Source organism: Phragmites australis, chromosome 22 (assembly GCF_958298935.1).
Source record: "Phragmites australis chromosome 22, lpPhrAust1.1, whole genome shotgun sequence".
Lineage (NCBI taxonomy): Eukaryota > Viridiplantae > Streptophyta > Magnoliopsida > Poales > Poaceae > Phragmites > Phragmites australis.
The window spans coordinates 8558955-8581891 of NC_084942.1; the positions used below are offsets into that span (position 1 = coordinate 8558955).

The window sequence follows — 22937 nt, forward strand, 5'->3', positions numbered from 1 at the left end:
TTGGATGTGTTGCTCAACATCAAACCTCATTCGTGCTTTTATAGTTTAGATATACTCTTGTCACTCAGACATCGTTCCAATACTTCAAAATTGAAAACACTATCAAAACTATCATGAAATTTTGAAAAAGAATGGTGTTAAGAATGTTATCATCTAGCTATTTAAAAATTTACAACTCAAAAAATTACTTGTACAATGAGGAAAAAAATTGTGGTGCAGAGGACGCATATATTTGTAATTTTTGGATTAAAAAAATAAAAAAAATTCAAGCTTCGCCCCTCTCAAAATTCCTTCCGGCTGCCCGCTGCCGCACTCTCCCCGTCGGCCAGCGCCCCCGTCCATGTCGCCGCCTCCAAGCCCTAATCTGTGCCCCATCCGCAACGGCACGCTTCTCCTCCCACCCGGCCACCCTTTGCCGCCCCCATGTTCGTGCTGCCTCCGCCTCCTCCTACGAAGGCAAGCGCGTCGTAGCCTCCACGCCCTCTCTTCTCTATCCCTCGCTATCTAATGCCGGGTCCGCCTCTCGAGGACCGGTCGCGGGAGCCCCACGTGCTCCGCCGCCACGCGGGGGCACCGACGTTGCCACCCGCAACTTATTATGGCTAATAGCCCGGGGGCGTAGAGCTCTCCATCGACGCGACGCTTGACTGCATCCCCGGGCGCCGGCTTCGATCCGACCCCGTTTCCCTCGCCGTGAGGTGAGCTATCCTTCGCCTCCTTGTGCCTAATCTTCTGCCAAAGCATGCCCTTGAGAGTTTCGCTTATTAATTTTGTGTAGTTTGCTGCTCAGGGAGGTTCCGTGGGCTGTGTCACCTCGTTGATAGGATCACCGTGTTCGTGTATGCGGATTGCAGAATTCTGGACACTGTAGGTAGGAAACATGTGGGCAAGGTCAAGCCTTTGTTTCTGCTGCAGTGTGCGCTGTTCCCGGCCTACTTAGTCCCTTTGGACTTTGCTCATGATTCTATTTGCTAGGTAATTTTCTAATGCTTATGATTAGATATCGCTGTTTAACTGTGGGCATACCCTTTGTTTTTCATAGGATGGCTTTGTTTCGCTACCTAGAATCATGCCAACATGTTACACGTCTTGGATTTTAGACAGTTTGCTTGGTCTATTCCTATATTTTGCAGCACCAAACCTTCTCTCTTGTTTAATCCTTGTGCATTTCATGAAATGGAATCTAATAAAAGAACCTATCTGTTTATCTAGTGAAACAATTAATTACAAGTATGCATATCTGCAAGGCAGTGCCTTGATCTTATCTTTTAGTTGACCACAGCTCAGTAATCTTTGTGGTACTGCTTGGTAAAGAGGGTTGAAAAATGAAAAGTTGCAATTTTTTCTGTGCTATTTAATTATGGAGTCCCAGTAGTTTTAGAATTTTTTTCCTGTCCTCCCCTAACTGAACTATAGCTGGTTACCATAGTTGTCTGTCAAATGTTATATTTCCTTAGCAATTGAAGTTCGGTCTTTTCCATATATGAATTCAGGTTCCTTTATTTTTTAAGTTAAACTTTACATACTGGCTACAGCAACATTCATTTGCTTCCATTTATTTTACTAATATTTTCATGTACTAAAAAATATCTATTTGGATTCTAACATTGAATTTGTTTTGTTTATAGGTCTTGCATTCTATGCATAGAACAAAGATTTGCATGAAATAAGTTGAGCCAACTTATTTGGGTTATGGTTAACACCTATGCTATGGAGTGGATGGAATGTTCCAGATTTGTAAAATGGATCAGTAATTACTTCATCCTTTTCCTCAGTAATCCCTGGTTAAAAAGTCATTTATAGTTGTTTTTAGAACAAGTCACTTATAGTTACGTGCCAATATTTTTTCTGTTTGCACTAAATGAATACTCTCGGTATCTCTGTATCAAGTTCAGGGAAATTATAGCATGTAAATTTCGATGGATAGGGTCATGCAGGGAACTTGGGCAACATTCTGCTGTTAAGCCATTGATGTTCGTTATTCATATCGCACCATCACCCTACCTTATTTGTTGTTCACGTGGTAAGTCAAACCGTCAAAAAGCATGAGGTCTAGCAAAGATTTGAGATAAGGAGATATAGACACTACACTAGGGTTCAACATTAGTTTTTTTGTTACTGCACAACTTTATCTTTTCTTTTTTATTATTTAAGTATTATGTTTAGAGACAAGACATCATGTTTAGAAGGGGGTGACATTGGGAATTAATTGTCTTTTGTTAATTATCAGGTAGTCTGTAGTCGTTAGTTAAGCATGCAGGCTACCATGGAGGCTAAGCTTGGTTTCGAATGTTTTGTTAAGTCTACCATAAGTTAGTGTGGCAATATCATGGAAAGGTGGCTTTCATATTTGGAAAGGGATGCCCAGGACACAAAAGGTGGGAGAGCCGGGTATGCTACCCTTGTGTTGACTTTGTATTTGCGTATAAGAAATGCCTGCCAGGATTTTCTAATCTCAAGTCCCATGTGTTAGAAAACTCTCACTTCCTTTACTTGTGTGTGTGTGTGTGTGTGTGTGTATTCCATAATGTAAAACACATCATTGTGCAATGTCTTTAGTTTCATGTATTGGAGCCTATTGCTTTTGTTTCCTTCTATCTCATACTCTACATCTCGAACCTACGAGTGCGGCCCTCCTTTCATGTCATGAATGCCACTAGCATCAATACCCATATTCCCCTCTCTTGATCTTCAAGACTCTTAACTACTCTTAATTATTCAAAACTCGCAACCAAGAGGGAGTAGTTTCCTGTATTCTTGGCAAATATGCCCTCACCATATTCCCCTCTCTTGATCTTCAAGACTCTTAACTATTAATTATTCAAGACTTGCAACAAAGAGGCAGTAGTTACCCGTATACTTGGCAAACATGCCCTTATGAACGATGTTGACAAGCATTGTTGTCTCAGGATGTTTGTCGATAGGAACCCGACCACATTATCCTTTCTTGGCTTTTTGGCTCCATCTCCATTGAGATCTTGCTAAAGCCATACACCCTGATGCCACCATACAAGCATTGCAGTCAAACATCGAAAAGCTCTTCCATGACATTTAGAAGGGCCTACATTTCACCTTGACGCCGAATTTCATGTTCTTGTTCCAAATTTACATGAAAATCATCGAATATTAGCATGAGTTACGTCTCATGGTCTTATTCACAACGACATGGCAAATACTGAAATTGTCACAATTTGAAATAGGCTAGATCGTGTTGGCCAACTAGTCTATGATGAAAGAAAGATGGAGACAATGTAAGACAGGTTGGCGTACATAACTGAGCCTCTCAGTTAGTGTCCAAATGTGTGAAATATTCAATGGTTGTCATGTCACATCGACCACTGAAACTACTACAAATGGCTTCGAAATAGATTTCTCATCTCTATTTGTTGGTTAGCTACTTCGCTGAGCTTCTTGAGTATCATCCACACTGCATGTGTGGTGGCAATGGAATAGAGCCAGGTAAGAGAGAGAGCAATACAATTGTGGTTCTACTAGCAAGAATCAAACGAGTTGAAAGGTGTCGCTTTCAACATGGCTCTTAACATTGTACTTGTCAAGAGTATGTAGAAATGGCTTAGTTCATTTTGTGTAGTTAGATGCTTGAACATTGATAGGAATATGAATTTTGATGCTTCTAAATGTTCATGGTGTCAATGGTAGGCTCTGATTCTACTAAAGAGAGTAGATATGTTGAATACTAGTGTATTTTATACACCGTTTTAAAGACCGAACTGGTAGTTCAATTGGAAAAACAGAAAATGGAGGGTAGCTCAATCCGGTTCAGCTAAGGGACCATTACCAGCATTGAACTGGTGTAAAGAACCGACTATTTTTCTAAGAAGTCCTAACTGGGTGCGCTCGTGCGTGAGAAAAGGTGTGAAGGAATAACGAGACAAAAGGTTGGAGGGGGATCGATTCCTGGTCTCTAGGGTGGGAACGTGTGCCCTTGCTACTCCACCACATTTCCTTGTGCGACTAGTATGCAAAATGTATTACTTAAGTGCTTTTGAACTGGTGGTTCTATGGCCCAACCCTCGGTTGCACCGTTGAACCATGAATTGAGAGTCTTACTGGTTGGTCGACCGATCAACGTGCACGTATATGGCTGTATGCAATGGAAGTTTCTTTAACAAGCTCCTCAACAATCTTGGTCAATACCATTCTGAATTTCATCTCCCTCGTTGACTTATCCCTTGCCACATTTTGGTTAATTGCTAGAGCACACTTGTGAAGGTTCCATTTTATTGATACTAAATAGTGCTGGTGTTTTATGGAGTACAGGTAGGGTCATCTTAGTGCATGGATCATGATGGTGTGATGACTGCAAGATTTTGGAGGACATTTTAAGAAACATGTGGAAATAGTCAAGCATTTGTTTGTAAATGCAGTATGTGATGTGCCACCATCCTTATATTGTTCTTAGGGGCTTTGATCAACATTCAATATGGTTGGTAATTTTTAATGCTTCTAATTATCTATGTTGGGTTCCATGGATTCTGTTGTTTTTTCCTCTTAGGATCTATTTGTTCTATTAGTAGTATACTAACACAATACATGTCTTGAGATTTTCAACAGACTGCTCGGTCCACTCAAAAAAGTCTGCAGCACCGAACACATTTAATATTATCAGACAGAATTTATTAAAAGCAATTGTGGCTGCAATCTGGTGAAACAATACTTCTTTTTTCAAAATTATGAGGCAATACTTAGATCTTTCCGTTTACCACTGCTCTAGTTGTTGTGCCAATCTTCTATATGGTAGTAATCATTGTGCGAATTCCAGATAAGGACTTTTACAAATTTGCTTGCTTATCTATGCAAATTAATAATTTACTTGTTTTCTTAGGAATACTTGCCATGACTTTGTTGAGGCTAAGTTTGTAGCTTATTTGTTGAATCTTATGGATAACAAATGTTTCTTAGTGCTTGCCTGCAGTTGGATATTTTACATACAATTGCCTTCGTTTTTGAAAGTTAAATTCACCTATGTCTGCATCGGATGCTTCGGTTTATTTTATTCATAGGCTTGTGCATGATCCATTTTTAATTTACCTGGCATTTTGATGATTGCTTGATTTCTAGCTGTCATGCACAACTGCCTGTACACAAGGGTTTATTGAACATTGGTTATTCTCATCACTATTCATTTATTTTCAGCAACCCCAAAACAATTCGACCAAAGATGAATGAACTTCCATACAGATGTAATGGCATGTTGTAGGCTTGGGGTAGAGAAAGTATTGGGTATGAGGGAGGGAGGTGGATGTTGGCTTTGGACCTTGTGTCCTGGAGCTGTAACTAAAATAGATGGATTAGATAGAGATGCGAATAATAAGGAAGGAGAGAAGAGCTCAGCTCGAAAAGAACATGATACATGAAGGATAGGGAAACATAGAAACAAGGTGGGTAATTCTATATTTTGTCTAATCTGAAAGAAATTTCTCCATCCTCTTAGATAATGGTCGGCCTAGTGAACTCAGCTAGAAGTAAGATGAATACAACTAATTGATAAGATGGATATATACTAAATGGAAGGATATCTGCTACAGTCCTAGGCGACTATTTGCTGCTTTATGTGCCTGCTGTTACTTCTTTGTGTGCCAAAACACTTCTCCCCTCAAAAGACATGTTGCGGGTACAAATCAGCAACTATGCCCTCCTAGGATTTTGAGATTTTGATAATTATCATTTAGTTTACTTTCATCTTATCATTTAGTTATTTCCATCTTTTTTCTAGATAAGTTTGTTAGGTCCACCATTAACTAATGGGATGGAGACATTATTTTCTAATGAAGCAAAAGAATAAGAATTAATTACTTGTCTATCTCCCTCATTGTGTCAAGTATGTTGTTTTTATCCTGTCGAGCTCTCCTACTCCCCTTAGATATTGTTCACATCTATCTGAACCACGGCTACAGGATGCAATGCTATAGAGCCATGTCCACTTATCTCTGGCTCATTCCTAATACGTTCTCTACCTGAACTCATAATGTAGATTAACTATTAGACTGAACAATGAAATTTTTTTAGTGGTTTTATAGTGAAACTGTAAGTTTGATTGTATTTTCCAAAAACTTGGATCTTTGAGTGACATATAATTAATTTTGTATCCTAAAAAAAATACTAGGTTCCACTGGGATTTGAATCCAGGTTGCCAGATTAAAAATCTAAAGTTGTCCCTTGATGATATTTATCACACAACATATCCAACAAAACGTAAATAAATTTATTAATCTGTGTCTTATTCTTTTGTGATGTATGTCATTTGACAATCGCAATAGCTGAAAAATGTATCTTTGAAAATATTGGTAAAGCAGTTTTTTGACCACATTCGATGATATGTGTGAACTTGTTTGAGTATCATGCTGGAAGTTTGGCATGTTAGAATGCACCCATGCCACGGTCGCATAAATTTGTGATTGTATATGCAACATAGAGCACACTCAAAATTATGAAATTTTAATTTGGTTCAAATCTAAGGCTGAGGCAGAGTAATCCATGGAATGTAGTGAATAGAGGACAATATAACTCAGACACTCAGTTAGCATAGTCCCAAATCTACATTGAATGGTGGCCAAATTCAAGCTATAAAATAGAAGAGTAAAATGCATCACAGGTCCTCAAACTTGTCAAGCTGTGTTATTTAGGTCCACAGACTTTCAAACTGCAGATTTGAGCTATTAATATTGTTAAGTCGTGCATCATGAGTCCATAACCCTTCGCGTCCCTCTCTGGTGTACATGTGGTGTGCCACCCGGGCGCCTGTGTGGCGTGCCAAAAATTTTAAAATAAAAAATAGAAAAAATCAGAAAAATCAGGAAAATAGAAAAAACAGATTTTTAAAAAACAGAAATAATAGAAAAAAAATCAGAAATAATAGAAAAAATCAGAAAAATGGAAAAAAATCAGGAGAAAAATAAGGACTCATGAATGTCACTAGTCTACATGCAACACGTCCTGGCATCTATATCCACATGCAACACGTAATGTCACTAGTCCACATGTGCAACATTAAATAATGCAGATATACATGCCAGAAAGAATAAAAAATTAAAGAGTATGTAGGACGTGTTGCATGTGGTCTAGTGACATATTACGCTATACTGCCAGTTAGCAATAGGCTCACTCGTTGGTCTTTCCTATTCTAAATCCTTCCTAAAAGTAAAATGTGTTATAAAATAGGATGTGTTGCATGTGGTCTAGTGACATATTTATGCGTCTTGATTTTTTCTATTATTTGTGATTTTTTTTAAAAAAATTCTGATTTCCCCCCCTGATTTTTTCTAATTTTTTCTGATTTTAAAATTTTTTGGCACACCACCTCTGCACTAGAGGGGGGGGGGGGGGGCGTAAAGGGTTATGGACCTGTGATGCACGACTTAACAATATTAATGGCCAAAATCTGCAGTTTGAGAGTGTGGATCTAAATGACACAACTTGACAAGTTTGAGGACCTGTGGTGCATTTTACTCAGAATAGAATTAGTAAATCATGGTATAATACGACTCTAAATATGGGAACTTTTTCGTCTGAATAATGTGGAATAGTGATACAACAACACAACTTATTATTATCACTCAATTTAGCATGCAAAAACTATCATTATACTAAACTGTGTGCAAATTTGAAGCACAGTAGCCCATTGGTGTCTATTTTCGTGCTCATTTGAGCTTTTGTTGTAGTTCCAAGTCCAACTACCCCACAATGGGCCATGTGCACGCTTTTGCTTGCAATGCTCAATGAAATGTGTTGAGGAAAGCAATTATGTTCCATATTTTAACCTATTCACCTTGAATTCAACAGAAACTGAATTCAGTTTTCCCAGTTTTGTATTGTTATTGTTCTGGTTATCTTCTTTTTCCTTTTTCCAGATGCTAGTATCTGTCACTGTCTTGCTGCTGGAACCGAGGATATAAGGGCCACTCACCATTTTTACATAGTTCAGATGGTGGCATCATTGCAAGTTATTTTGAAAATGCCATACGGAAGGTGAAAGGATGCCAGGATGGCGCTTGAGATGCTGTGATGATGCTCTTGAGCTGAAATATTATATCATGATGTCACCCGTAAGGTCAACTAACCTCAAGGCTTTCTTAGCAACTTCCATCATCTTTTGGGCCATTTGCTATTTCAGCCACCAGGCTTTGTCATAATTGTAAATTCACCACTGAATTTGTTGAAATTGCTATTGTGCCACTGAAAACACGCGTAATAGCATGTTCTGACACTGAGTTGTTATTGGCCATTTACACCTTTAGGTCCACAAGTATGACTGCACAAAATACCATCATATCCCTATTGTTTATTTTAAATTTGCCACTGCATCTGTTACAGAACATGGGAATTATGGTCTTTTGTGTGGGCAAACATGTAGACCTAATGGTGTTAATGCCTACTAAGGACTCAATGGCAAGGGACCCCCATTCCCTATGTTCTCAATGGCACCACAACATTTTCATTGACTTGGATGGCACTTTTACAATTGAACATGTTTGGGATGACAGAGTAGCAATGCTCCAGCACATGCAAGTGAGATAATTTTTTAGTTTGTTCGAAGAGGCAATGCTGAGCAAATGAGGGCTGGTACTGCTGTGCTGAGAAATCTGTCTACTGAAGTTGCAGCTGTAGATGAACAAGCTCCTGCAGAAGTAAACCTGCCCAGGCTGTGTGACTCCATGTCGTCTTCTTCTACAGGGAAAGTTCTGGCGGAACTCACTTTCATGACTGGAGTTGCTGTTGACAGAAACTCGATAACCTGTCAAGGTCCAGAGGCACACTGGTGATTTCACATTTTCACACTTGTCTTTAAGGAATTTCAGATGGGAGAATGCCCTTGAGCTTGCCAAACTGCGGTCTGAGGTTTTGGCCCATAGAACGCATGAGCAATTATTTCATATGAATAAAGGCTCCAAGCAATTTCATATGAATAAAGGCCCTGTTGCAGTACAAGAAACGGAAAACACGCGGAATACGTGAAATGGTACCAGTGGCACTACTATGTACACTTGGAACGTTATCATTTCGCTGTTGTCAAATCTTTTAGTGCTGTACTCAATATATTCCTGCAACCAAATGCCATTGTGTTATGTGTAATGAAAAGAAATTAGCTTGCCTTGGATATAACTGGTGGTTGCTGGAAACATCCACTCTCAGAATCCCAAGAATTTCAGCTGGTTCTCTACGTGCTGTGAATGGTCTTTTGAGTAATCTGATAATGTGCTAAGGTTCTTTGCCATCTTTGAAGGCCTAGCTGAGTTGCTGGTGCACCTAAGAAGTGAATTGGGTCTTGTTGCTCCAAAGTTTCTTCGTTCCCATTAGCGTTGTTTTAGTTCTGTTGCGATAATTTATGAGCTGAAAGTGTGTCCGTTCAATCAGAGAACAGTAGTTTACAAACATGGGATGTACATCGGGGGCCCAGGAACTATGGTTTTATGGTTTGAAGGGAACGGGAAGATCAAAGCTTAACCCTGACTCACTTGTCCACCGCGTCGTGCTGGTACATTTGCTCTGCGCGGCTCGATCATTTTCTGCGTGAAAGCGCAATCCGTTTCCTAAAAAAAATTAGAGCTGGGACAATAAAATCACTCGTGCCGAGCATTGCATTTTCCTTAGGAATTGCCTCTAGGCGGCCTACATGAACCTGATCTCTCGCATCTTACTAAACTGAAGTACTTGCAACCCATCAGGGGTGTGGATAGCAGGTTCATTGTGTTATCACACAGCATGCAATTGACCCAAGAGGGGCGCAAAATTTAGGTGCCGGCGAAGTCATTCTTTTCCATGACCATGGCGAGAATCCTGGACCCACTGCACTTCGGTAGAGGCTCAGGAGAGCGATGGGCATGGTTGGTGCGGTCGAACTTTCCAGCATGACGTTGAAGAAGCCGCGCCACTCGGAGTAGTTGGAGTGCGGATGTTGGTGACCTGGATCGCAGAGGAATAGAGTGCTCAAAGCTGCTGGAAGCAATCTAAATCTGTTTTGGTTCCAGTTTGTAGTATCCTGGCCCCAAATGAATCCTTCGCAATGCTAGATTGGCTTTGTATACATGACATGTCCTTAAGATAAATTTTCAGTGGTACAACAGGGTCATATACAATATGACTTCACCTTCGGATTGATAATGTTACATGATTTAACGTGAAAAAACTCTCTAAAGTGAAGATAAAAAACCACGAAAGATAAATCTGTATTATGATGACTTAGGATATAAGTAAAGGGTTGACCCATCATATGTGACCATCACATACACTAAACTGATGGTCTTAAAAAAATATGAATCACATAACATGATTATTAATGGTTCCTTTGAAATAATAATCTGGATGAAGATATAATGTGCAATCAACAAAGTATAAAGCATCTGCAATAGACCTCTGCAATTACGAGCGGATGTATCCGTCTCTAAAACAACAAGAGCATACTTAATGTCGTACCAAATGTTATAGCATCTATACAACATATTTCGTATTAAACCTCTCTAAATGAGCGAAGAAAACAAAAACATATTGTATTTGTAATACCAAACGTTGTAGTATCTAGTAGAAAAAAACCTTTTCTTTTCCACTCAGAATCCTTCACCTTGACTCAATGCAGAGCAAAATCTTCACTTTCAAATAACAAACTCTGAAGATAATTTAGAAACTATTAGACTGACATGAATATGTTGTTGAAACATCTATAATAATTAGATCAAAGTGATCAAATAAAATATTATCTCAATCTCTTCTCAAACAGCGTGAATAACAAACCAAATATAATAGCACCAATAATAATACCAAGGAACAATAAAACATACCATCGGTGAAAGAAGGTATATATCAACAATCAGCTGTATAACTTAGGGTGTGACCCACTACCAAATAGCCGGCACAAACAAAACGTAAGGATTACGTTGCTTGGCATAATACTCACTCAAAACTAATAAAAACCACCATATGAATATGAAATAAAATAAATCAGCATGGAAGAATACCCAAATTTACATTGCTCCGTTGCTTGATAATATCCTTGGTGTAAATCTTTAGGTATATGTAGAAATTTCAGTAAAAAAGTCACTACAAATTTCTTGGTAAACGCATCATTCAAATCTACATGTCAAAACTGTTTGTATCTTACTTACCATAAAGAAAATCTTATATCATAATCTAACAGTGGAATATCATATTTAATAAAAAGTCATATCTTAGAAATAAAAATAGCAACGGAATAACTGGTCCCTTTTTTATTTGAACTCCGAGGTGAATCGGAAAACTGGTCTGTGATGTATGTTGCTTCTCGTCGGAAAACCAGTCGGCTGAACGGGTTGGCTGCTCAGGACTTGGCTGGCTGGGAGATCAAAGCCGATGATCGGGCTAATTTCTTCGGTCAGGCCGGGAAACTCGCAGCAGATGTCTCGACGCCGTCACAAGCCAGCAGCAGATCGCCTCTCTTGGAGCGAGGCAGCAAATTTGTTTCGCCCGGATCAAAGTCGCGCGTCTGGCAGCAGATCAGCGGCGCGACGAACGAACTGGTGTTGGCGGCGCGCAGAAGACGGAGACACTGTAGACCGATCAGGCTGCAGATGAATAGAACGGTAGATCTGATCTAATTTTTTTTCTCGCACTCTCTTGTCGCATCTGGTTCTGGTGTCACTTATTAGGATTTAAGATATGAGAGGCACGATTTAACGTGAAAAAACCTTTCAAAATAGAGGTAAAAAATCACCGAAAACAAATCTATATTACGATGATTCAAAGTACAAGTACATGGGTTAACTTATATTTATAGACGCAGTTGGACTTATTCGACTAAAATTTAAGGTATAATATCTAACCCATAAGATCTTTGAAAGAAACTGAGGTTAAGTTTCACACTAAACCAGTCGAATCCATGCAATTAGAATCCCAAATGCTGCTGATTGCCGCGTCCATCTCACAGACAAGTGGCATGTGAATTGATAGGCAGACTGCTCAGTTACTTGATGTGATGCATCTCAAATTGCAGGAGATCGGTGAATGCCTTCCTAACCTATAGAGCATGCTTTGAGCTCCGAAGATGGCTCCAGTTAGTGCCGTCCCTGTTTGGATCTTACTGAGCATGCTTGCTTTAATTTCTCTGGATGCTTCAACTTAGTTGTTCCAGGTAAGGATCTGAAAGATGTAAGAAACCTTGACCGACTTCAAGCCAGATAAGCACAAGCGATATCTTGTGAAGATAATTGTGATCGATCTTGGCAAGACCTCTGGACGTAATTCCTGCTAGCCAAGTAACAAACAAGGTTGTAAAAACCTGATCAATATTTATTTCTAAGGGAAAAATTGATAATTACAACAAAAATTGCTACCTGTGTCAGAAAGGAACCTGAGCAATGTTTATAAACACTCACCTCATATCTAAATCAGGATGAGTGTCTGAGAGGATCGGAGCGTTTGGTTCTCAGCTGCAAAACGTGGCAACTTGGACAGGAGGACATCTTCGAATAATCAGCAGGTGGATGGATCATAGGACGAGTAGGGCGCAAGTGTGCAGAGGATGCGGCCAAGTCCTTTTGCGAAGAGACGCAGGACGTCAGATACAGATGAGTACGTAGAACAAATGAAGGTGCATCTATGGCCACATGAGACTCCAAAGGAGGTGATCTACATAACAAATGGAGCATCAGAACTTCTCACATTAGCTGCCCACACCTTTCCAATCAGCCGAATTGGAAAGATTAACAATAGTAAGCCTCTGTAATTAGCTACAAGTTAGCCAAGCTTGCAAGTGTGAGTCCAGCAGCATATAACTTGTTGATAGAAGTGATTTTCTGATTTAGTGTTCACTGATCAGAACGAAAAGAACTCCTTTCTTATGGGAAGTTCTTATCAAGTAAATATTATTTTAAACAATATTTTTAAAATAAGTATAAACCACGCCCTGACTAATTTCCAGAAATGGGCAGCAAAAAAACAATAAGAAGTAATCACACAATTCAGGGTGAAAATAAGAAAAATACAAAGATGTTTTTAAAGTTACCTTTGGTGCTTAGAAAATGAACATCTTCTTAAGTCTTGAGACACAGTAGAAAAAAAGAACCTGGGGTATTTTTTCCCACGATTTTTACTGCATTGAAAGAAAAAATAACAAATTTAATGGAGGAAACTTCCATGTATGGAATCGAAGAGGGAAACAAAGTATATGGTATACTAGTCCTCTTATAGTTCTCAAAAACTAAATATTATAGGTTGTTGACTTATACCCTGAAAAATTCCACTCTGATAAAAAATTTAGTAATAATGCAACTAAACAGTTCATTATCTGGCATGTAACCATGTCCAAGACCGGGTCACAGTTGCCTCAGCTGTACCAGACTGTCAGTGTGCAGGTGTAGGGGTGTGCATGTGTATGCGTACTCTTGGGTGCACTATAATCTAAAGAGACATGCATGCCATTTATTTTACAAATATATGAATATTTTGGCAAGATTTACAAAAGAAATTCATATGGAAAATCAAAACTGATGTCGTGTTATGGTATGGAATGTTCAGACCAATTCAGTAACTTACTTAAAACCATCAGCGTTGATCTGCTGTGAGCCTGTGACCGACATTTGCATAATTCCATACATGCAGGTCTGACATGGAAACCATTATAATCCTATTTAGGGAATTTCAAGAAACTCGAATTAATTTCTTGTGCAAAAGAAACATCATAGGGTTCTAGCCAGTACCTTCCGCATTATTTCAGCAGGAAAAAAAAATATAAAGGAAAGATGTAAGTTTCAGCACTTCACAAATGTAATGCTGTCCAACTGGAAAGAAGTAAACCAAAATACAGGATTCAGCATATGGATATTGGAATCATTTACCAGATTAGATTTCCATATAAAGGTAAGAAGAGGATTGTACATACAAAATTTGTAGAAGCAGACCAGCACAAACTGAAGTCTGAAGGTCCTTTTGGCTTACTGCAGATACAACGTGTGCAGGGGGCTGTATGCAATAGCCCAATAAATTAAGGTCTAATGAGAGTTGAACGCTCACAAGAATGTATCATCATATAGTTCAAGAATTATTTCTAACATGAGTACTTGGAGCAAATGAAATTTGATAAATTAAGCAATACTTTCTCCATGTTGACTGTTGCAGTGGCAGAATATTGCCTGAATCAACCACAATTTTTGCCAACATACGTTACACGGCCACATGAGGCTGCAAAGGAGATGACCTACAAAACTGAAGTAAAATTGTAACTTACAGGACAGCGTACAATATGTATTTGAAATAGAGAAGATTGAAAACGTTGAGGATCTTACATTTCCATCACAGGATAGCCATATGTGCACATGCGCAGTTGAGAAGAATACAAATCATTGGAATATGTTACATTCTGATCTAGTGCTATCTGGTCAGAACAAAAGAGTGCATTCCTTGTTAGTAATCTTATATCATGACATAACTCATATTGAACTTTGATTGTTGAATAGACTTACATGTATGCTTTAAGCCATTGCTGTCAATTACAACTTTGACTTTTCCAGGGAAAAGAATTTACTTTAGCACCTTTCAGCCCAAAGTTCTTATAAATATGGAACTTCAATGTACATGTATGCTTCTGAATTTCCGATCTTAATTGTGAATGTCCAAAACAACAGACAATTCAAACATCATTATTTTTTCACAAATACAAACAAAAGATAATCATATCACAGTTTCCTTTGGAGAAGGATTTCTAACAGCAGGAAGATTCAACTCAACTTCCTCATGTGCGCAACAGTGTGGTCTGAGGAAGAACTCAACAAGCCTAGACGAATGTACAGCTAGCCATGTACTGTAGATTGAAATAAGAAGTGTTCATGTCAAGCAGCAGTTTTGGAATAGGGCATTTGTAAAAAATGGCTTGACGTTCACAAGATGAGGAAAATGTAAAGTGCCACTACCCTGCATTTGTATAGTCTGATTCGAGCATTGTACTATGTTGTTAGTTAAGATGATCCAATGGAGATTATCTGGAAAACAAATAGTAGTACAAAAATATTCAGCGCTAGCTCTTGGCTCTTTGCAATCGAAACAGGAATGGCTAAAATAACTAATCAATACATACAGACATAAGGCTCATTATACTTCATTGTTCAAGCAAATTGAGAAATGCAGCAAAACATAATATAAATCACCATGTGAGAACAAGTTATTCCTATGTTGAGTAGAGATGGAGAATATCAGAGTTGAGAACTTAAAACAATTTCATAGCTAAAATAATAATGATGCAATATTTTCTGCAGCAGTACCTTAAGTCTAATGAGCAATATTTTATGCTACTTATGAGGCTCCAATAGAGATTATCTGGAAAACAAATAGTAGTATGAAAATATCCAATGTTAGCTCTTGTCTCTTTGTAATCAAAGTAGGAACTGCTGCAATTACTGAGGAATAGATACCGACATAAAGTTTAATACTCCATATTAAGCAAGTCGACAAGTGCAGAAAAGCACAATGTAAATCACTCTGTCCGAAGTCCTGTGTTGAACAGAGAAACGAGAATTTCAGAGTTCAGGTCTTAAAACAATTTCAGAACTAATTTCAGAACTAAAATAATTAGGATGCAATATTTTCTTCAGCAGAACCTCAAGGCAACTGGCATGTACTTGAAACAGGTTCGATAAGCAGAGAAGCATTCTCTTAGACTGGCCAAACTCAACATTTCTGCAGGACGAAATAAGTTCAGAATGAACATACTGTTGCTGCAAGTACTGAGGATGCAGGCTTATTTCTGCAACAATACCTAAGGCAATTTGGAAATAGTTGAAGCAGGATTTGCAATCTGGGAAGCCCTCTGAAACTGCTGAACTCACATTTCAAAATTAAAACCAACATCTGTCAGCACTGGACTAGGTGAAAATGGGTTAAGAGAATGGAGGTAATCTCCATGTATGATATAATGAAAGTGAAAGAAAAGAAAGGAGAACTAACATTATAATTCATATCAACTTCTTCTGAAGTGATACATAATATATTGTTTTTATCTTTCTAGATGGGTTTACCCACAAAATCATGTGCAAGGCAGATAAGATGTGCACAGGAAAAACAAACAGGTACATTTTTTTAGCATGTGGGTCTTACCTTGTCTGGAAGTAACGATAATCATCTCTAGTAATCTCAGATGATCCTAACATTAGCTTAGTAATGCGTTTCAGGTTCTTCAGGACACCACATAATTTTATCAGATCCAAGAAACATGGGAATACTGAAACGACTTATTGCTGATCTGGATTGCCTCAGAGAGCAACCTTTGTCTTGATTGAAAATCATATGGTCTTGGAGATCATCGAATGCACAGAATGAAAAATTCAGTATGTATCTGAGTAATACAAAATGTAATGAAAAACTTTGACTGTTAATTTCTCTTAAAATATGTTGTCAATTGCTATAAAATCAACATCATATTAAAAGTACTTTGAAATACAAATCTATTGAAAAATTTTGTATACTAAACATGCATATAATTTGACTAATTGTCGGTCAAAACTTATGAAGTTTACTTTTTTGAAACAAAATACGCCTTACAATCTTGAACAAAGGGAGTAGCTCACAGTCCGTCAGGAAATGTAGCATGCATGAAAAGCGTTAACTCTATTGATGGAGGCATAATATGAAGACAGGTAGTTTCTTACTAAGCAAAAGGTGATCATGGTTCCCATTAAGATACCTATATCATGTTGATAACCATATTGATCGCACAGTAGAATAAAGTCCACTTGATCAGGTTGAAAAACTACTTTGTATGTCCAGTCTCTATATGCCACATAAGTATTTTTTTCAAAAACTCTCCGACCCAATGGTTAAATTAAAAAAATCACAAAGATAATAAGAAAGACTTAATTGCCTGTGAGCAAATTTCTTGCTATTACGTTGCGTCAACTATAATACTGGAAGATTGAAACTACTCAAAGAATAGAAATTTCGATTAATTTCTACAAACTGTAGATCAACAAAGTGTCGATTAAATTTCTAAATAGTATATGGGACTATGGAGTGATTTTGCATAAAGGCAGCATACTAACCAGTTTTATGTACCGATTGAAGATTCGAACTTAGAATCTTGATGCTTGCCAATTCAGAACCGTGCATGGACATATAGAGAATGCCAAGAGGCTAGAAGAACGTACAAAATCCATGAAGAGCCCTGCGCAGAAGGTTAAAACAACTAGGTTACTTAGAGCACTGCAATGAACCAGACACGAAGAGAATGGCTTAGGCGGTTACGAGGTACGGAAAGGCAAGGGAAATTGATGGTACAAATGGGAAAGTGTTTGTTACCTTGGATTAGCCAGTCAGGCTTTGACTATTGGAATGATTCCTTTTAACTTGCGGCACTGCCTCCTTAGTTCATCGCTGCCGCGGCGGACATCTAATACTCGCAGTGAACTCGGGAGGCGTTCCACCTTGGGCAGCGACCGGATGGCCGGGCAGTTGCTGATTGTTAATTCTTGCAGCGAACTCGGGAGGCCTTCCTTGGGCAGCGACCGGATGGCCGGGCAGTACCTGATTCTTAATTCTTGCAGCGAACTCGGGAGGCGTTCCTTGGGCAGTGACCGGATGGCACACTGGAAGATCTCTAATGTCTTGAGGTTGGCAGGTCTATGCAGGCCTGCGGCGAGGCACTGCAGCCCGGAGAGTTTGAGGTCCTGGAGTGAGGTGAGACGCTGAAGGGCCTCCTCTTGCTCCTTTGTGAAGATGACGCGCTCCGCCTTGTAGCCTGATTGGATGTATAAGCTGGTGAGGGACGATGAGAGGAGGCTGCAGATGGGCGCAGCAAGGACTCCTGCGGCGTCATCTGTCACGAGGTGCTGCAGTCTGGAGGAACGGGGAGGAAGCACTTGTTCATGCAGCCGTGAGGGCTCCGAACCAACAAAGAGGTTGTGGGTACCAAACACGGATAATTCGGTGAGGTGACCTTGTGTGAGGAGAGACCATAATCCCTCGCATCTTAAATCCCCACATCTTCTTATGTCTAACCGTGTGAGGGAGGCAAGGTTTGAGAGAGACACTAGTGTCTCCTCCGTGTCATTCACATCCCAAAGACTGAGCTTTTGCAGGGAGGATGGGAAAGGGGAACAAGAAGATGGGGACGACGAATAGGAGGAGAACAACTTTGGGCAACCCCAAATCTCCAACGATCGGAGGGAACGCAGACATTGGAGCCCTCCTCCAATTCCCCCTGCTTCTGTGACGTTGGGGTGGAGGCTCAGCTCCTTGCAGGAGGCTATCTTCAACTCTTGAAGTTGGGGAGGCAAGAGAAGCAGCCCTTCTGTAGCCGATGCAGCTATTTCCTCCTCTCCTTTTGCTTCCTCCTGCTGCTGCTGCAGATGTACAATATGTGCGCCTTCAACATTATTAGCTGAGGATGATGGTAATGATGCGGTTGTTGCCGTCGTCTGCTGCTCAACTACACCCAGTCCTGCTATCTTCGGACAATAAGATATTTTTAGGTTAGAGAGCTTCGGGAAGTAAGAGAGTAGCCGTGTCAGTTCCTTCCCACTAGTACCGCAGCGGCTGATGGTGATGCTTTCAACTGGAAATTTGTAATTGCCACGGCTGCCACTTTCGTCCAAAAAGGTATTACTCGAATTACATATACTGAGTGTCTGCAGAGATGATAGCATTTGGAGGTGATCCGGCGCCAGAACAGGGCATTTATTCGTTTTCAACTCTTTTAGTTCAGTTAGATTATAGAAGGCAAAAGCCTTCCAGAATGTGCTTTCCGGAGCATCCTTACCCACAATTTCCAATGAACAATATTCTGATTTCAAATCTTTTCTATACCATAGCTCGGCAAAACCTGAACCAACTCCTTGTATGTAAGCATTGCGCAGAGCGGTGGTTATCCAAGGAAAAGGTGTCACGTACAATAGTTTTGGACAGTTTTTAATCTGGAGGTTCCGTAGTCTACGAAACCAAGTCAGGTTCGTCACTTGGTCGGGTTGACAGCAAGTACGATGTGAAAAAGGCAACTCCAATAGTTTGTCGCAATCTCTAATGACAAGTACTTCCAACTGAGAAAACAAATGACATGGGTAATTTTCAACCCATTTTTCCAAGTTTTTCATATTAACAAGTTCCACACTTTTCAAGTTCTTAAAGCTATGGCTCAGGAGACCTTCACCATGCTCATTAACCATCCTTAGATCCCCCAAAGGTGGAAGCTTTTGCCATGCTACATGATCAAGATGAAGATGTTCTAAATTTTGAACAGAGAGATTCACGCCTAGCCACGTCGGGCATTTAAGTCCTCGATGCCCTCTGATGCATAGCTTCTGAAGATTGCTATGTGGTTTAAGACGTTCAAGGACATTCTCTTCCAGTACTGTAGGCTGCGCTGTCCGGTTAAGATCCCAATCCAATGTTAACTCTCTTAAACAGTCCTTTTGTATTAGTTTTGCTTCATCTGCTTCTTCTTTTACTTTAACTTTTTCCAGATTATAGATGCCCAGTACTTGGAGCTCTAGTAGTTGCCCTAATTGCTTCAATTCAAAACCATTATTTTCCATTTTGACTTCAAATCTACTTAACTCCTTCAAGTGTTTTAGTTTTCCCACTTCAAAAATTTTAGAGTGAAGCCCATCATTTGAGACAAGAAAATGATGCAAATTTATGAGGTTGCTTATGTCTCTGGGTAAACTAGAGAAACTATTGCATCGTTCTAGATCTAGGATCCTCAACTGATATAATCTTGAAGTAGTGTTGGGAAGATTTATTCTCCCAAAAATGCCTTTCTTAATCCGTAAGTGGCGAAGATGGACAAATTCTGAGAAGTTTGGCAACAAATCCTCGACATTATAGGATGCTTCATAACAAAAAATTGTGCGAAGGGCTCTAGCCTCTCTAAACAAATCACCAAATGTCTTGACAAACCATCCATGGTGTTCCCCAAACAACATCACAGTACGTAGATTTTCAACTTTCAATGTTTTGTCTAATGCACTTAATTCCTTCTTGTAATCTTCAAAAGTCACTCTATCCTTGACATCTTCGTCATCTACAATGATAGACAAGTGACGTACTGATGGGGGGATTTGTATTGATCTGATATTGGAACTACATATGCTAAGACATTCGTATGATGAAACCTTTGCTGCCAGTTCATGTAGTAGGTCATGGACAACATAATAAGGACGGCCATTGTCTCTTTCATTCTTTTTGAGAAATGCAAATTTAACCAAGTCATCTAAATAGCTATGTCCAACATCTTCAATTCCTTTGTTCCGATTAAGTGAATGCAGAATATCTAGTCCTATCCATAAGTGGATTAACTCATTGCTATCAAATTCATGATCTTCAGGAAACAGAGCACAATAGGAAAAACATTGTTGCAGATGGAAAGGAAGATAATGATAGCTAAGCTTTAGTGCCGGCATAATGTCATTGTCGCTGGTTTGTAGTTCCCATTCTTTGCTTCGCAGAACTCTTCTCCAATGTTCTAAAGTAGGTTGGTTTCTTAGTAATCTGCCTACGGTTTTTGCTGCAAGAGGTGAACCCTTCAAATGTTTCACTATTTCTCTCCCAACATCTAAGAATTCATCATGACCACTCCATAACTGCTCGTGACCAAATACACATGCTCCAAAGAAACTCATAAAATCTTCAGGCCCTAAACTTCCCAGTTCCACAAAACAATCATCCGTTCTAACCATTTTTGCCACCTCAGGAAACCGGGTAGTGACTATAACCATATTACCTTTTCCTCCCATTTTACTATATGGTGTTAACAGTTTTTTCCACTCATCCTCTTGACATGTCCAAATATCATCCAAGATGAGCAAGAACCGTTTTGATTTTAATCTCTGTTCAATTATCTCTTCTTCTCTAGCATTTTTGTTTTCACCATCAACTGGGGGAATCATGTTCACAATATCATGTGCCAACCTATTTGCATTGAAATTTTGAGAGACGCATATCCAGATTGGGACCTGAAAATGGCTCTTGACTTCTTGATATATCTTTTGTGCGAAAGCAGTCTTCCCAATGCCCCCAGGTCCAACAATAGGAAGAACAGTAAGCTTATTGGCAAAATATTCACCACGAGTAATGCTATCCACGATTCTCTTTACCTCGTCATCCCTCCCATATAATTTAGGTTCTATAATTTCTGGGGTGGTTTTGGGTCTGTTCGCAGCAATGTCTTTGGTGGTACGGTTAGAGCCAATGAGCTCTAGATTAAGAATGGTGGAGACCATACCACAAATGGGCTTCAGCTGCTCTACGATATCCTTCATCTTTCTAGATATTTCCACCCTATCAAACAGCAATTTTGGTATTTGTACGTCATGTTTTTTCAGTTGTACCTTGGATAGCCTGGCACAACAGTGAAAACGCAGTCCGTTTCCTGGCATGTCAGGATCGTCCCACATGCCAGAGTGAGCATCAGCTGTGGTCAGAGAGAGCTTGAGCTTACTGGCAACGGATCTGGCAGTGTGGCGGGTATTGAGGACGAGGCCATGGATGCACCCGCCGCCGGCATGCACATCTGCGGCGGCGTGGTAGGTGCCGTGGAGGGCGTCCTGGATGCGGAAGTACTCGAGCTCGTCGAGCACGTCGTCGGCGTCGTACGCCAGCCCCCGCAGCTTGTGCAGCAGCTCGTTGAGGGACGGGTTGTCGATCTCCCTGCCGCGGGTGTTGTTGAGCATGGCCTGAGCATAGAGCAGCTGCATCTTGAGGGCGTCGATGTTGGGGCCGAGCCCTTCGCTGGCCGCCCACGCCTCCAGGAAGCCGTCCGCCACAGGGGCCAGCGCCTTGCGCACCACCCAGCTCACCGCGCTTACGGCCACGTCCATCCTATTCACGTCTGTATGCAGGAGGAGGAAATCATGATCAGCAAATGTAGCTAGAAGCCCCTGGCTACTACTGATACTTGTATTGGACAGAAAAGAGTGCACTCAACTCACCCAAACAGGGAGGTGAGTGCGAGAGGGCGCCGGCGCAGACGTCGAGATCTGGAAGGCTGTGGCAGATGAGCAGGCAGCGAGAAAGCAGGCTGCGCAGGAGTGGATCCTAACGGGTGGAGAGGGAGGAATAAATAGACGTCGGTGGCCATGCCGCTGCTTACGCAACGATGGTGACGTGATGCTCAAGGGCTTCCAACGAATCATCTTGTTGCGTAGCGTGAGCAAGGTCTGTGTCGGCTCACTGGATTACACTCTGCACGTATGCCATGTCCTGCAGCATCTTTATTCCTTGCGTGGCCTCATTATTACTCCATGGAGAACCTTGCCCAAAGAGCTTCCTCCAGAGTTCCTCCAAAGAGCTAAGGCAGCACTTTGTTGAAGTACAAAATCTAGCTTTATCTGTAGTTCTCCTTGATGAAGAATGTAACAGCCCAATGCAAGTAGTCCTGGCTGAGATCTGTTTTCGGTCGTTACTGTACTCTATCTGAAAACAGACTCCAGTTATAAATACTTCCTGGCGGCGATCGTTTTGATCAAGCCGGCCATTGCCAAATTCTCTTCTCTGAAATTTTACACAATTGAAATCATGGATTTAGCTTGTCCAAAGGCCTGTCTGTGGCCTTAAGTCTTGTCCCATGAGGTACACTATGCTTGCAGGTTTTCTAGGATGGCCACATGCCCACATGGGTGTGTTTTCAGTTGGAGAGATGATACAATGTTATGAGCCCTCTCTAGTTTGTAAGCTCCAATAAGCTGCAAACACAATCACCACAGAAGGGTAGCAAAATCTGTGTTGAGAAAGGCCTGAAACAGGTGAAAATTTTGGCGTTCATATCCATAAACTAAATCAACGAGACAACTATGGTTGAACTGGAGCACCTCCATGGCTCCATACATCTCAACATGTTGCAAAACTATATCCCTTCGAGAAGAGCTCTTTTACAGTACCCTCAAATAAATATAATTCATATTCTTTTTGATCTAATGGCCTGGATAAGTTACGACTTCCATCTACTCCACGTTGGAGTAGCATCCGTT

The 22937-nt window shown here is 40.2% G+C and overlaps 1 protein-coding gene and 1 long non-coding RNA gene across 21 annotated transcripts; one reads left to right on the plus strand and one right to left on the minus strand.

Moving 5' to 3' along the window:
* The first annotated feature begins 247 nt into the window (after nt 1-247).
* LOC133904961 (uncharacterized) lies at nt 248-9557 on the plus strand. 5 transcript variants are annotated; one of them, XR_009907537.1, is made up of 4 exons: nt 248-698; nt 779-975; nt 1629-8066; nt 8335-9557. It is a non-coding gene; the product is annotated as an uncharacterized LOC133904961 (long non-coding RNA). The 5 variants fall into 5 exon arrangements; XR_009907538.1 differs by having other exon boundaries at nt 8505-9557; XR_009907539.1 differs by lacking the exon at nt 8335-9557 and having other exon boundaries at nt 249-698; nt 1629-1750; nt 4282-8227.
* A 2130-nt stretch (nt 9558-11687) lies between these two features.
* LOC133904391 (putative disease resistance protein RGA3) lies at nt 11688-21988 on the minus strand. Of its 16 annotated transcripts, none has more exons than XM_062345865.1 (15): nt 21900-21988; nt 17275-21799; nt 17019-17140; nt 16078-16271; nt 15740-15799; nt 15582-15660; nt 15396-15474; nt 14898-15300; nt 14274-14788; nt 13871-14193; nt 13689-13769; nt 13525-13592; nt 12995-13081; nt 12366-12618; nt 11688-12234 (listed from the first exon to the last, which is right to left on the minus strand). In XM_062345865.1, the coding sequence occupies exon 2, from the start codon at nt 21786-21788 to the stop codon at nt 17289-17291; it is 4500 nt and encodes a 1499-aa protein (XP_062201849.1). In that variant the 5' UTR covers nt 21789-21799; nt 21900-21988; the 3' UTR covers nt 11688-12234; nt 12366-12618; nt 12995-13081; nt 13525-13592; nt 13689-13769; nt 13871-14193; nt 14274-14788; nt 14898-15300; nt 15396-15474; nt 15582-15660; nt 15740-15799; nt 16078-16271; nt 17019-17140; nt 17275-17288. The 16 variants fall into 16 exon arrangements, with proteins under 16 accessions (XP_062201849.1, XP_062201860.1, XP_062201848.1 ...); XM_062345876.1 differs by having other exon boundaries at nt 13871-14185; nt 14274-14362; nt 14451-15300; XM_062345864.1 differs by having other exon boundaries at nt 14274-14362; nt 14451-15300.
* Nucleotides 21989-22937: the final 949 nt, after the last annotated feature.

Coding starts and splice junctions, on each gene's coding strand:
- LOC133904391 (XM_062345868.1), bottom strand. CDS start 21,788: ATGGACGTGGCCGTAAGCGCGGTGAGCTGGGTGGTGCGCAAGGCGCTG.